Raw genomic sequence first — 16,089 nt, 5'->3', positions numbered from 1 at the left:
GGTCAGGGTACATACAAGAATCAACCAATGAATCCATAAATAAGTGGAACAAAAGATCAGTGTTTCACTCTTTCTCCCCCCCCCTTTCTCTCTAAAATCAATAGAAAAATAAAAAACAACTAGAATTAATTCTATAAGTTGAGTTAGGAAACTAAAGATTGATCAATAGATAATTTCACAGTAACTTATATATAAATATACATGTATTTCTTTAGGTTTAGGGAAAGGAGATTTTAATGTGTAAGGTTAACTTTTCTCTATTTTATATTACGAAAAATTTCAAACATATACAAATATAGAGAATGGTACAGTGAATCCCCTGTATGCTATACCTGTTGTTCAGCATTATCAAGGTTGTATTATACTTATTTCTCTCTCTTTGGTTCTAAATAATTTAAAAGAAAATCCAATCGTGTTGTTTCATTTCTACATAGTTCAGTTTACATCTCTAAAATACACAGTTGTTCAAGTTGACCCTTGAACAACTTAGGGGTTAGGGGCATGTGCCTAAAATCCCCATATAACTTAAGTGAGCCCTCATATGCAGATTCCCACCCCAGGATCAAAAATACTGTTTTTAGTCCAGGGTTGGTTGAATCCTCAGATTCAAAATCTAGGGATACAGGAGGCCAACTGTATGTTTATTGGCAAAAGATCCATGTGTAAGTGTATCCGCACAGTTCAAACTCGTGTTGTTCAAGGGTCAGCTGTATTTTTTTAAATAACTATGAAGTCATTATTACACCTGACAAAATTATTAGCTGCTTTTTTAAAAATGTGTTTTGTTGATTTCATAGAGAAAGGAAGGGAGAGGGAGGGAGAGAGAGATAGAAAAGTCAGTGGGCTGCTTCTTGCATGCCCCCTACTGGGGATCAAGCCCACAACCTGGCCATGAGCCCTGACTGGGAATTGAACCTGCAGCAACCTCTTGGTGCATGGGAAGACACTCAAGCAGCTGAGCAACACCAGCCAGGAAAGTTGCCAGTTTCTTAGTTTCTGGGTCTCATCTAATAACCTGACACATTTTAGTGTCTCACAAATGTATTTTTCAGTTGGTTTCTTCAGGTCAGGATCTAATTAAGTTCTACATGTTACATTTGATTATTGTGCTCCTGAACTCATAGTCTAGAGTAGTTCCCCTTTTTTTTTATCCTCATGCTATTGACTCTTTAGGAACCAGGTCGCTTTTCTTGTACAGTCCCAAATTCTGGGTTAATCAGTTCACTTTCTTGTGATGTTATTTAACTTTCCTCTTTATTCCCCTTATTTCTTATAAATAGAAGTTAATTCTGATAGCTTGACTAGATTCCATTTCAGCTTGGCAAGGATGCTTCATCATAGGTTTTCTATACCTACATTGCATCACATTTTAGGGCAGTGTCTGGTTGAGGTAAAATCCAAAGAAGATTCACACATTTCATTTGAATGATGCTTCTTTTAATCTGTAAATTCCCCTCCATCTTTTTATTTCTTTCCTTCACAGTTTATGTGTTGAGAATTTAGATTTGTACTATAGTTTCCCACAGTCTGGGTTTTGCTCATTGCACCCTTTGCTGTATTTAACGTGCTCTTTCGGCCCTTGTATCACCTGTAATTGGAGCCAGAGACTTGATCAGATTTATCTTTGATCCTCGTCCCCTCCCTTTGGCACAAAACCCAGCTTCAGAGGTGATATATGGTCTTCCATCAGGTGGAACGTGGTGTCTGGTGGTTTCTGTCCATTATTTGAACAGCACTTGATGCTCAGCTATTGATTTATTTAAAAGAGATGTAAAAATAGTGATAATTTTATGTTAACCTTTCTTAGTTATTAGCTAGAATACTTATACATACAGAGAAACTTCGCCTTATTCAATATTTGATTACCTGGTGGTACAGTTTTTGGTTTGTTTGTTTGTCTTGGTTATTGTTTTTTGAAAGGATAAAAGCTAGGTTTCCCCCCCTTTTATTTACCAGTTTTTAGAATAATGCATTGGTTTACTGGTATCCTCCAGCATTTACCCAGTTTGTTCATTTTTATGTAACATTAAGAACTACTAGATTTAAACATATTGCTGAGTTTTAACCCATTGTAGTTATTGTCCTTATTGATGCTCATGTTGTCCCAAGCTGGCTGCCATGTTCTTTTGACATGACCATAGTAAGAAGTCATTGATAGATTTTTTTAAATAGATTTTTTTTTACTGTCTAGTGTTTTAAGATATTCTAGGCTCATCTTGTACAGAATGGAAATTGACCATTTGCCAAGGAGTTACTGACAGTATTTGAAATCAGTATTTCAAAACTACAGTCTATTCAGTCAAAACTATATAGGGATATGCTGCTACTGGGTTGGTCATTGTTTCCTAGGATTTTCATTGGACAGACCTAGGAAAGTGTATATATGTGTTTTATATTTAAAGATAAAATACACTATAAGCTCATGCTAATACCCTTGAGATTTAAGGCTACAAGACTTTTATTCAGTGTCCTCTCTCTTTTTTCACTCATGATGAAACTTCATTCTCAAGGATACTACAGATGATGGAATTAGAATGTCACATAACTACTCATTTGCTTTATTCTACCTTATTCACAACTATCTCAGCATAACAGTACTTACTCTCTGATCAAAAATATGATTACTGAAAAGAGTTTAAATTTTTTCCAGTTCTTTGTCAGTAGTATATATTTCACTAGAGATACTCTAATTACTATGTTCTACAAATCACTTGGAATAGTCCCTTTCCATCAACTGTACAAATTTAGGTTAATTATTTTATTTTATCCATTTAATGTTAAATCTCTTCTTTTAGGTAGGAAGAGTGGCGTCTCTCCTAAAAAATCAAAATATATGACTCCAATGCAGCAGAAACTAAATGAAGTCTATGAAGCGGTAAAGAACTATACTGATAAGAGGGGTCGCCGCCTCAGTGCCATATTTCTTAGACTTCCCTCCAGATCTGAGCTGCCTGACTACTATCTGACCATTAAAAAGCCCATGGACATGGAAAAAATTCGAAGTCATATGATGGCCAACAAATACCAAGATATAGACTCTATGGTTGAGGACTTTGTTATGATGTTTAACAATGCCTGTACATACAATGAGCCTGAGTCTTTGATCTACAAAGATGCCCTTGTCCTACACAAAGTCCTGCTTGAAACTCGGAGAGACCTAGAGGGAGATGAGGACTCTCATGTTCCAAATGTTACCTTGCTGATTCAAGAGCTTATCCACAATCTTTTTGTGTCAGTCATGAGTCACCAAGATGATGAGGGAAGATGCTACAGCGATTCCTTAGCAGAAATTCCTGCTGTGGATCCCAGCTTTCCAAACAAACCTCCTCTTACTTTTGACATAATTAGGAAGAATGTTGAAAATAATCGCTATCGGCGTCTGGATTTATTTCAAGAGCATATGTTTGAAGTGTTAGAAAGAGCAAGAAGGATGAATCGGTATGTTTTCAAAGCCATTTCTTTTTTTTATAAACTATTATGTTTAATGTAAAACAGAAGACAGGATTCTGCTTTGATGTACTAGTTCACCTTAGGTGCATGATTATGGTTGGTGGGATGCTATTTTGAATTCTAATGAGCCGGAATTTGTAGAGAGAAAGCATCTGGATTAGGTCTAATGAGAAGGAGTAAGACAAGATTGAAGATCTGTTGAAAAGTGTAACTTAAAATACAGCCTTTAACAAAACATTCAGAGGATAACGTTTATAGTTAGAAATACTAACGTGGTTTTCTTTTAAAGTTTGAGTTCAATTCAGGCATACTTAAAATAGTTCAAAGGTATTGATCTGAGTTTAAATTGATTTAAATTTGGTCACCATTTCAAGTACCTACAAGGGCTTTTTTTTTTTTTAATCTCACATTTCTCGCTTTAAGTGCCTTCTGCTGACATTATGAAATGTTCTAAAAGAAGCAATCAAATTTAAATTTCCATCAAGCTTAAATTCCCTTTTAATATTTATTTGTCATACATCTTTGCCACATGACAATAGTATACTTGACTGTTAAAACAATTTTGCTTCAGCAGTTACAGTGTGTGTTCTTTGTGCTCTTGTAGTCATTTGGGGGAATATAAAATGTTAAAGCTACAGACTCTACCTTCTTGGACCTTACAGTCTATCATGATGAGAATTAGACCTTTAAGCAGTTGGCAGGGGATAATTCCAGCTGGGGAGTGTGTGAAGTCTGCATTTGCTTTGAATCTTGAAAGAAAAATTAATAGTAATGTTTGCCATTTCTATTAAGCACCTGTTCTTTGTAAATCACCATGTAGATAATCTCTAAATTTTATATAGCCTCTAGAACAGCCATTCTACGTAGGTGATAATCTTCCCAGTTTGAATGTGAAGAAGTGCACAGAGAGAAGTTACCCAAAGTCACACAACTAGTAAGTGTGGTGGCTCATTTTCTTCCCCACTATAGAGGCCTAGGATTGAGACACCAGTCATTGAGCACAGCCATGGATGATAAGGCTTGAGCTCTATGTTCTAAGTGCTTGAAGTCTGACAGTTGGGAAAGGACCTATGCTTAGGGAAAAATAATTTGAGGCATGAGACAACATATAGCAAGGAACTCTGCACTAGAGTTCTAAAAAGGCTTGAGGCATCGGGAAAAATGGAAGCATGGTTGAGATTCACATAAGACAGGTGGTGTAAGTAAAGGCATAGGGTTAGGAAATGAATATGGTGTGTCATAAGGGTCAGGTGGAGTTGGGGCCAGATTGGAGAGGCCCTTGAGTGACACATTTAGGAAATGGTCTTTATTCTTCAACAGTAGAAATAGAAATAAAGAGAAAGACTGAGGGAGAGGGGTGTGTGGGTGAGTGTGGACATCTTGCAGTCAAAAGCTGCATTTATTTATTCAACAAATGTTTATTGAGTGGCTATCAGTTATGAGCATTATCTGGATGCATGGGATATGCCAGTGGAGAAAACAGACAAACCCTGCTTTTGTGGAGCTTAGACTTATGACTTCTGTTCTTGTTCTGTTTACTTAAATAGTCTTTAAGTCTAAAGTAGGGGTCAGGAACATCCGGCTCATGGGCCATATATGGTCCTTGAAATCATTTGGTCTGGCCCTGCCAAGGGAACCACAGGTGAGACTCAAAATTCAATAAATCTAGGAGCTTTTTTCATAGCTAATTTTTAGGTTGATGATTTTATATGGCCCATGAATGATGATATAAATATCTAAATGGCCCTTGGCAGAAAAAAGGTTCCCCAACCCTGTCTAAAGTCACTCTTGGCCCCATTCCCATTATATTTTGGTGTTAGTTCTGTGAGTTTTCCAAAGTACATTTGTCTCTTAGATTATTAGCAACTTTATCTTATATAGGCAGCATGATTATTTTAAGAATTGACCAATTTGTATCCCTAGGAAATGAGCTCTTTTTCATTCTCCTGCTGTTGACATGACTGGTGTTTGCTCTTGAAGCCTAGGAGACAAGAGTCCAAGGTTTATTTATATAAGATAGTGATCAGTTTCACTCATGCCAGAGCTTTGTTGCAAAATGTGAGGGAAGCCCTTCTTATCTTTATGAATGAATATCTCACACAGTACTTAAAGAAAAACCCATGCTAGGGTGAGTGGAGGTGGAAGGGGATTTAGGGAAAATAAATGATGGTGGGGGGAAAATAAAGAGGGGGGAAAAGAATAACCCATGTTGGCTGAGATGGAGATGCATCAGTTTAGTGAATGATAAACTATGTCTTTATTTATAATATTGCCAGTCATGAAGATAGATGTCCCAAAAATATTAAGTTCATGAATTTAATGAAGTCCACATGCAGTAGATTTTCATGTTGGTCTCTAACAGTGTTCTTGCTTCACACTTACCCCTACCAATATCACCTAGCAGTTCATACCCTGAAGTGGAAGGGATCTGAACAGTGAGGCATAGAAAAGTTCACTCAGGTGTCAGTGGTTTGTCTATCAGCAGTATTCAGTAATAGCACAGGGCTGACTCCTGCCAGTTGGCCTCTAGCTTTCCTAATATGCTGGCAGCATTCCTGGATTAAGTGCTCTTACTCCCTTGCAGGTAAGGTGGGTGCAGAACCTTTTTTCTGCCAAGGGCCATTTGGATATTTTTAATATCATTGGTGGGCCAAATGATTTATTGAATTTCGAGTCCCGCCTGTGGTTGCCTTGGCAGGGCCGGACCAAATGATTTTGTGGGTATAAGACCCATGGGCAGACATTCACCAACCCTGAGGTAAGGGAACAACCCATGGGATGACAAGGACTAGGGAAGCACTAAGAGCCTCCTATAATCTTAATTATTTTCTTCTACTGAATGTCTGACATATGTATAAGGATTACCCACCAGTTATATGGAATAAGAGTTATTTCTTTATCCTTCTTGAGTTTTTGTTCTTGCACATGCAGGGAATACCTAGCCTCTTAGATTAACAGATTTTTAAATAAATAAAACAGAAAGGATATGTCCGATGTTTAATGGCTCTACAAGGAACATCCATTACTAAACTACATGACATGATGGAATTATAAATCTGCCCCTTATTTACATTGTGACACTGTCAAAAGTGTGTTTTTACTTTTAATTTTATACTTAAAATTGTAAGCTATTATAATTTTTTTTTTTTTTAATATATCTTTATTGATGTCAGAGAGAGGAAGGGAGAGGGAGAAAGAGACAGAAACATCCATGATGAGAGAGTCATTGATTGGCTGCCTAGCCCGCAACCTGGGCATGTGCCCTGACCGGGAATCAAACCCCGATCGCCTGGATCCTAGGTTGACGCTCAACCACGGAGCCACGCCCGGCCGGGCAAAATGATTTTTAATTTCTAGTGGACAGTCTTCAAATATTTCTTTTCAGAAAACAGGCATCAAAGTGTTGTAGGAGTTTATTCCCTTGGCCAGTTTTATAACCTGGAAAGATTTTTAAAACCTTAACATCCATTTTGGTTATTATTGGCAATATTTTTAGATTTTCTTTTGCCAGTTCACCTTTTCTGATGAAGAGAAGCACCCTGGAGGCTTTGCTAAAGTCTGATGCTCTAGTAGTGGGTGGCAGCAGGCAGCTGTCTGGGCTTGCTATGCCTGCCACACTCCCCTGACCAGAATGTCTACATGACTGCTGCTGAGACCTTGTCTGTGGCTACCTTTGTGAATAATTTTTCAGACCCTAGTATTCTTAGTTAATAGAATTATATTTAAGCCTTCCTCAGACCACAGTAGATTGAGATAGTAATAAAATATCTACCAGTCCAAATTCTAAAGTTACTTTGCTCAGCCCTCTCATTTGAAAACTTTTAAAAGTTTTCAATATGACCCAGTAATTTTTTTCCATCTCTCACTGTGTTGCCTCTGATGGTTCCCCCAGATTATGTGGTTATTTCTGGGAAACTAAAATGAACACTGACCTGTAACCATTATAGGATCCCTCATGACTTTGCAGTTTAGGTCATATATTCTGATTCCTAGCAGCCTAGGCAATCATGATATACAAATCCAAAAAGAAGAAAAGGGACATTGCCTAAATCTTTTGTTAACACTGTATGTAATGTGTTGGTCCCTCAATTAAGAGAAAGTAAAAATCCAAAAATTAGATGCAGGTAAGTGGTGCACATGGTATAGAGCCTTGGGATAGTCCTCGATTCTGGCAGCCCCCTTCTGTTCAGCTGATACATATGCCGTGTTTCTCCCCTGGAAACTGTTTGAGGCCTTTCCTTTTACATGAGCTATACAAGCTGCAAACTTTCATGAAAAGGAAACTGGTGGGCATGAGGCTTACCCAGGAAAAATGAATTTTCAGATTTTGTTCTAACGAATTTTAAGTAGATACCCTTCTTAGAACTGTGCAAAAGTACCATTATATCAGTTAACATTAAAGAAGCATTTGATAGAATTTAACATGTAATTGAGGTGTTTAAAAGAAACAGCCTGTGCGTCAATAGATACTTGATGTTGTTATAGGACAGATTCCGAAATATACGAAGATGCGGTAGAACTTCAGCAGTTTTTCATTAAAATTCGTGATGAACTCTGCAAAAATGGAGAGATCCTTCTTTCACCAGCACTCAGCTATACTACAAAACATTTGCATAATGATGTGGAGAAAGAGAAAAAGGAAAAATTACCAAAAGAAATAGAGGAAGATAAACTAAAACGAGAAGAAGAAAAAAGAGGTTGGTTTCTTTTCATTTTATTAAATATGAAGAAGCATACTACACTCTTCTCTAGTTTGCCTTATAATTTGCAGTGGAGAAGAGTCCTGTTGATATAAATGAAGACTCAGGGTGTTGATGTTTTCAAAACAGACCTGGTAAGATGGAAATGTTTTTATCGTTATCAATTTGGTCATCAGACTGGAAAAGATTGGAAGTTACAAGTGACACAGCTGTTATCCTGGTACTTCAGGAACAGTGTCAATTAATTCACAAGCGTGGGAGATTAATACTGTTGGTAGATAAAAACCTAAAGGGCCCAGCTAGGGCTAGAAAGCATTCTCAGCTGTGAGTGCATCAAGGTTCTGCCTCATTGTTCAGCAGCTTGGCTCCTCTCATACAGACTCTAGGCCAGATAAGTAGATGATACTTTGGCTGAACCTGATAATTAGAAGGAAATTTTTAGAATTTTAATTGTATCAACCTAAAAATATTACTTTGAGTTACTTGTCAGAAGTTAGAAATATTTTGATAGTGGAAACTTTTATTAGAAATTTGGTCATTTCTGATAAAGTTCAAGTTCATGTAGATATCTAGAATATATGACTTTTTAAGAGTTATACTAGTTTTTAGCATCAAATCTGTTCCTAGGTGTTTTTATTTCCTTAAGCAAGTAACAAATTTATTTGAAGCAAATTTTTATAAGCAATGGCATATGCAAAAAAGAAGAAAAAGGAACCTGGTTGGTGAGAATAATAATTTTAGCAGCATAGGGCTAGCTGTGAAAGCCAGCAGCTTTGCTGACAAGAGGGGCTATAATCATTTAGGATGGTGATTGAGGGGAGTGAGGAGGGTCTCTGACTTTACCAGCGAAAAATGATTGATGCAGAAATGAATGGGGTAAACCTAATAGCTTTACTAGCCTGAGGTGACAGTGGGATTGAGGAATATCCTGAAAATTCACTGTAGAAGGGCTGAGATACGTTCTCCACATAGTCTTAGATGACTGGGAAACTATGCACGTGTAAGGGAGATAGGAGAACTGAATGAAAAGCAAAATGCAAGGGATACTTGAAAGTTGGTTACAACTTTGAATGCATTCCCCAAGCCACATTCAGATCAGTCATTAGAGGGTGAATTCTTACAGGTTTGAAGTACTCGAGTACAGTCATTACCTAAATCATTTGTTGACTCTTAGCTATGCAGACTTAGGAGCAAACCTTCATATCATGTGTGTTCGTATACTTACAATGGGAGTCTTTGCCCTTGATTGGTCCTTAGCTACCAGGAACTATTTACAGTGACTTAATAATCTATGAAGAAGACCTATGAGCAGAGCCACATAAAGACAAAGACTGTAGAAGATTTTTGTTCCTTTCCCAGCACTGTACCTATTTCATGACTAGAGGAAAGGGAGCCCTGCTGCATAGACATCCCTGATAATAACTGGTTTTGTTTTTGTTTTTTGCACTAAGAGACTGTATTTCTCAGCAGTGTGACAAAGTGGGTAAGAAGTGGTGCTTTGCCATAGAATGTGAAGTAAGCTCTAGAAGGACTTAGTAGGAAAGACTGTAGAAGCAGTGTACTCTGAGGGTTGTTGTAACTAGTTATTTCTAGCCATGAGAGAACTACAGTCTGCTTCAGATTGTCCTATGTCAGGTTACTTTATGAATATTAAAGGACAGCAAAACAGCAGAAAATAGGATAATGGTTGTGTACGTCAGTTCTCCCTCTCGGTTTTTAAGCCATAGAGGAGGTTTCTTAACCAGTGGAAATTGAGGGAAACCCAAAGATCTCACACACCCTTTTATTATATTAAATACCAGAACTAACCGCTCATACAAGGATAAGTACGCAAAGGTAAAACAACATAGAGGGCTTTCACTTAACATGGCAGATTGTACACAGATGTCTACTGCTGCTTCTTCCAAAAACACCTCTAAAATGATGGAAAGGGGATTTTTTAAAACAAAACAAAAGGCATAAACACAAGCATTTCCTGCTCTGAAAAAAATTAAAGAACAGTGGAAGAGGAGATAATGGCAGTTAAAATTTGAGAGCTAGAAAATGGATGGATAAGTTGCTAACACTGGCTTCAAAGATAGCATCAGATGAAGACCTTAGCAGGCCATTTCCTGTCTAGAAATACACAGGGATTAGAACACCAGGTATTCCTGAAAATGTAGGTGCACACGGGCTTAGAAGAGTCTAAATTTAAAGTTACTGAACTGCCACATCACCTCCCAAGCCCTTCCTGTGACTGTTCATCCTGAAGAATCTAGATTTAGGGACAATCAGGAAGACCTAAGGATGAGGTTACAGTTCTGAAGAGAGGCATTGTGAAAGGATTTATACTAAACAGTGAGAACCCCGGCCCTCTTAGCTACTTTGCTCCTAGAAAACTGACAGTCAGGCTTATCACTCTGAGAATAGGAGATTTTTTTGTCTTAAGAAATGGACCAGGTAATGGGGAGAAACTAAAGATAAAAACATCTGGAGGTCCCCAGTAAAATCCAGCAGTCAACCAGCTCTATGTGTGCATAGAGAGCTTGTAATCAGTTTTCTTAGCATTTCACTTTAAAATAGGAACAGGTACTTATTTAAATAGGACCAAGTATTTAAAGAAAATCTCTAAGATGTAAAATAGAGAACAAAACAACAACAAAAAATGAACTTGGAGGAAACAAGTGAAAGCGGAAGGAGAAAATGTAAAACAACAAACTAAGATTTAGACCTTCAGAGATGACAACTACTGCATCCATAAACAAATTATATGATGTGTGAATTATATCTCAATAAAACTGTTGAAAATGATAGCAATGGGGGGTGGGGGGAATAAGATTGATATTTAATAGTACAAACTTGCAACAAGTAGTAAATGAACCGGGCACAGTATAATTGATATAGACAACAGTATTGTACTATAAGTAATGTGACAAATGTCACTACAATGGCAACAGTATATAAATGTATCAAAGTAACACTTTGTACACCTTAAATTTACACATTATATGTCACATTTATTCAAGTTAATTTTTTTTTAATGATAGCAAAAGGAAACATTTAGAGAAGGATTAGAAGATAAAGTTGACATCTCTGAAGGAATAGAACAACAGATGGAAACAGAGAAAGAAAAAGAACTAAAAGATCAGCCCAGAAGGCCCAGAATCCAGATAATTGCAGGACACAGTTCTGCTAAATTTCCTGCCATTGTACATGTAAACAAGGGTCCCCTTTCCTCTGCTTTCCAATAACATGTTTTCCTGTGCCTTCAGCTGCCCAGTTGTTGATGTCCATTTCTCTGCCAACAGTTTATTCAAGGCAACCTAGGCTAAATTTTCTATCATGCTGCTCAAAATTCTTTCAGTCTCTGCTTACTACCCGATTCCAGTCACTTCCATATTTTGTAGGTATTTGTTATAGTAACATTCCTTTACCAGGTACCAAAATCTCATCTAAATATCATTAGCTCAAAAGTCTCAAATCTCATTTAAATCGTCTAACTTAGGTGTATGGGTGAGGCTCTCAGTGTGATCCTTCCTGGGACACAAATTTGTGGACCTGTGAAACTTAAAAAAAAACACACAAGTCCTTCGCTCCTACAATATAGTGATAGGACATTCATAGGCTAAGAGAGACATTCCCATTCCAAAGGGAGAAATGAATGGAAAAAAATTAGTCATCAGTTCCAAGCAGTTTTGAAATCCTGCTGGGCAGACTTCATTAAGCTTCAAGACCTCGTAGTCCTCTGTGGCTCAATACTCTGCCTCTGAATCATCCTTTTTCATGAAAGGTAGCATATGTTTACAGCTGAGGTGTTTTATCAGCCTGTTTCCTGCCTCTAGAATTTGAGGGGAAGGAGGGATTAATAGCACTTTCATTTTGTACTGTTTCCTTTCAGCCCAGGTGACAGTGTTCCTGCTGGCATAAGATTCTCAAGAACCTTGTGAATATGCTGCATATGTTACAGGGGTTCATTTGATTGATCAACTACTAGATAACATTTTCCACCAAAATTGGCAAAACTTTAACAAAAGTATAAGGATCCTGTTGTACCAATGTTAGGGAGTTGAGAAGTCGACCCCTTGTAGCCAAACAGTGAGGGACTTAAATTGGTATGGACTTTTAGGGGTAATTTTGGAATATGCATTTTAAAAAATACTTTTAATGCTGCCCTGGCTGATGTGGTTCAGTGGTTAGAGCACTGGCCTACACACAGAAGGTTCACGGGTTCAGTTAACAGTCTAGGGCACGGCACATACCTGGGTTGTAGGTTCGATCCTGAATGTCCCTGTCAGGGTGAAACCAATTGATGTGTGTCTCTCACATCAATGTTTCTCTCTCTCTCTCTCTCCCTCTCTCCCTCCCTCCCTCCCTTCCTCCCTTCCACTGACTCTAAAAATCAATGGAAAAATATCCTTGGGTGAGGATTTAAAAAAATAAAAATAAAAAGCTATTTTAAATTTCCACCTGTTCCATTTATGGAAAATTATCCTAAGGAAGTAATTAAAGATGTGGGCAGAGCTTTATTCTAAAATAAAAGCCAAAAAAACTCTATGGTATTTACAAATGATGGCTTGCATTAGAGCCATTAAAAAGTCTTATTTCACAAAAATAAAAGTCTTGTTGAAAAGCATTTACTCTCAAGGGAAATGTTCATGATATTAGTAAGTGTATACATATGTAGCTTATAGTACTGTATATTATATATAATATACATAAGTCTGTATTTCCTCAATTCTAAGATTCCATTAATTGTGTCATATCCATATAATAACTGTTAGGGAAAATAATTTCAGAGGCATTTAGATGAAAAGAAGTACATATGAGATTATCTCTCGGATTACATGATTTACAAGTGACCTATTTGTAACTTTCTGTATCATCCAGAATTACTGCATTGAGCATGTATTATTATAATAATTTTTATTTTATAGATCCTTTACTTAATTTATTTCTTTAAATTAATGGCAGTTAGTTATAATTTAAGAAGACAATTTTGAGTAGAGGCTATAGAGAATATGGATGTTATACTATTTGTCTTGAATCCTGCCTTTGAATGTCTAGAAAAGAATTAAATATATTGGTATGTGTTGTTTGAATCCTGCATCTGATTCCAACATTCCTTTAATGAGAACCTCTTTGTCTTTTTTACCTAAGAGGCTGAAAAGAGTGAAGATTCCTCAGGTGCTGCAGGCCTCTCAGGTTTACATCGCACATACAGCCAGGACTGCAGCTTTAAGAACAGCATGTACCATGTTGGGGATTACGTCTATGTAGAGCCTGCAGAAGCCAGCCTACAGCCACATATAGTCTGTATTGAGAGACTTTGGGAAGATTCTGCTGGTAAGCTCATTTTAAATTGAAGGGCACATTTGTGAGATGTGACTGTTTTACTCCTTGGTCCTCAGGGAAGAAAATTGTAATTCAGACATTTTATGTCTTCTAGCAATAGTTGTTCTACAATGTATAAAATATAATTAAGCACCCACTGTATGAAAAACATGGGATGTAGTACTATGGAGCAGTAGTGCAGTCGAGTCAAAAGAAATATAACTTCTTGAAATCTAGTTGGGATTTACTCATTCAGCTGATATTTATTAAAAACACACCATGAGCTAAACTCTGTAGGATGACAGAGATTCAGAAGAACAGAAGGCTCATATTTTGTCCCTGGCATAACCACTCTAATAAAATTCACAAATAAAAAATAGAGAGACTCGTGCCTTGGCTTAAAATATGATTTCAAAAAGGCTTCCTAAAACAGTTGTCTTTAACTTCAGACATGGAAAATGAATAGGAGTTAGTGAAGCCAAAAGCAGGCAGAAATGTGGTCCAAGCAATCCTGTTCTTTTCAGCTGTTCATCATGTGAAACACTTTTGTATTCCTGACCCCAGCAGCGCAGAGCAGGTCTCATCACCTTCCTCACTCTATATATTATGTGTCTTTTAGTATGAGAGGGAAAATCGCATTTTTTAGGCCTTATTACACGTCATTATTTTAAAGTATTCTTTTAAGATAATTATATTAAGGAATGTGGCCTAAAAAGCACATTGGTAGGTTCAGAATGGATTTGCTTATTTTGCAAAGAATATGTGATTTCTGTTCATGGTAATTCTTTCTCTCTCTTTGTTTTTGAGGCGAAAAATGGTTGTATGGCTGTTGGTTTTATCGGCCAAATGAAACATTCCATCTGGCTACACGAAAATTCCTAGAAAAAGAAGTTTTTAAGAGTGACTATTATAATAAAGTTCCTGTTAGTAAAATTCTAGGAAAATGTGTGGTCATGTTTGTCAAGGTAAGAAACTCATTAGTCGCAAGAGTATAAATCATTCCATGGGAATAAAATTTATAAACACAAAAAATTGGTACTTACAAAAGTAGGAGCTCTGTTTTAAACTGGAAAAAAGTATATTTTTAAGCTATGTTTATATGGCTGTATGTAAAGATTTAGGAAGAAATTAACCTGAACATGAAGGTGAAAGGCCATTCTCTGCCTACAGTATGTAGTTGTATGCAGTCAACTTAAATTTTTTTATATGGCCAGCCTAATTTTTAAGGATAACATTTTCTGAAAGATCATTATAACTAGCTAGTGTGGTTTTCAGGTAATAAGATGTGCTTTTTGTGTATCTGTCTGATATAGGCACAGGAGCTCTGCCCATAGCTTTAAGGAACATGATAGCTTTATGAAATATTAATAATATATTTTCAAAGGGACAACTGTTAGGCTAACTAATCTAAATGTTATATGTTTAATAAAGCCATTCTGAAGCAAGATCTCGAGTCATTTACCATTTATTGTTAACTGTCAGAAAGTCTAAACAGTTTAACTTTGTTTAGTTGGTGTTTGTTTTTTTGGTTCATTGGTTTTCAGGAAATTCACCTAATTAACTTTATTCTTATATCCTCCAGGAATACTTTAAATTATGCCCAGAAAACTTTCGAGATGAGGATGTTTTTGTCTGTGAATCACGGTATTCTGCCAAAACCAAATCTTTTAAGAAGATTAAATTGTGGACCATGCCTATCAGTTCAGTTAGGTTTGTCCCTCGGGATGTACCCTTGCCTGTGGTCCGAGTGGCCTCTGTATTTGCAAATGCAGATAAAGGGGATGATGAGAAGAACACAGACAACTCAGAAGATAGTCGAACTGAAGACAGCTTTAACTTGGAAAAGGTATGTAGAAATAGCCACACAGAAAAGAATTTTACATTTCAAAATAAACAATCTAAAACTTTAATCAAGCCCTGGCTGGTTTGGTTCGGTTGGTTGGAATGTTGTCCTATACACCGAAAGGATGCAGGTTTGGTCCCCGGTTTGGATGCCTACGAGAGGCAACCAATTGATGTTTCTCTCTCTCCCTTCCTCTCTCTAAAATCAATAAACATATCCTCTAGTGAGGATTAAAAAACAACAAAAAACCTTAGAAAGAAAGGAAGTTATAAAGGAAAGACAGAAATTAATATTTAGACAACAGAATGATAGAATTTAAAAGTAAACCCAAGTACTAATCTTCTGACAGAGCCAATGAGATTTAACTACTAACCATCCTAATAAAGAAGAAAGAAGGGAATTAAGCTCAGATATTTAAAATGTGGAAGAAATTTAAGACTTCTACATTTCTGTTAATAAATTTGAAAGCCTGAATAAAATGAATAATTTTGTAGGATAATATAAATTATTAAAGTAGAATTAAGAAGAGAGAGAACACGTAAGTGGACAACAACATGAAGAAATTTTTTTAAATGTTGAAGACCTAACCCTGAAGAGTACTCGGATCAGATAATTCCATAGGTGGATTCCTTTAACCCTTCAAGGGACCTATAATTATAATGTTTAAATTATTTTGGAGCATGGACAACAAAGAAAAACTCCCAGTTTGTTTTACAAAGCTAGAATAACCTTGATTCCAAAGCCTGGCAAAATAAAGACAAAAACTACAGGTCAGTCACAAATGTT

The 16,089-nt window shown here is 36.7% G+C and overlaps 1 protein-coding gene across 7 annotated transcripts in view; it reads left to right on the top strand.

The window, feature by feature from the left end:
* PBRM1 (polybromo 1) overlaps positions 1 to 16,089 on the top strand; it is a 108,204-nt gene that overhangs the window by 55,080 nt on the left and 37,035 nt on the right. For all 7 annotated transcript variants that reach the window (XM_087825020.1, XM_087825024.1, XM_087825019.1 and 4 more), the window contains 5 exons: positions 2,796 to 3,438; positions 7,936 to 8,147; positions 13,287 to 13,472; positions 14,268 to 14,425; positions 15,043 to 15,306. In XM_087825020.1, coding sequence (XP_087681146.1) covers positions 2,796 to 3,438; positions 7,936 to 8,147; positions 13,287 to 13,472; positions 14,268 to 14,425; positions 15,043 to 15,306 — 1,463 coding nt within the window. The remainder of the gene's footprint in view (positions 1 to 2,795; positions 3,439 to 7,935; positions 8,148 to 13,286; positions 13,473 to 14,267; positions 14,426 to 15,042; positions 15,307 to 16,089) is intronic.

This window comes from Miniopterus natalensis, chromosome 15 (genome assembly GCF_054644295.1).
Source record: "Miniopterus natalensis isolate mMinNat1 chromosome 15, mMinNat1.hap1, whole genome shotgun sequence".
NCBI lineage: Eukaryota > Metazoa > Chordata > Mammalia > Chiroptera > Miniopteridae > Miniopterus > Miniopterus natalensis.
This window is presented reverse-complemented; position numbering and strand designations above follow the sequence as displayed.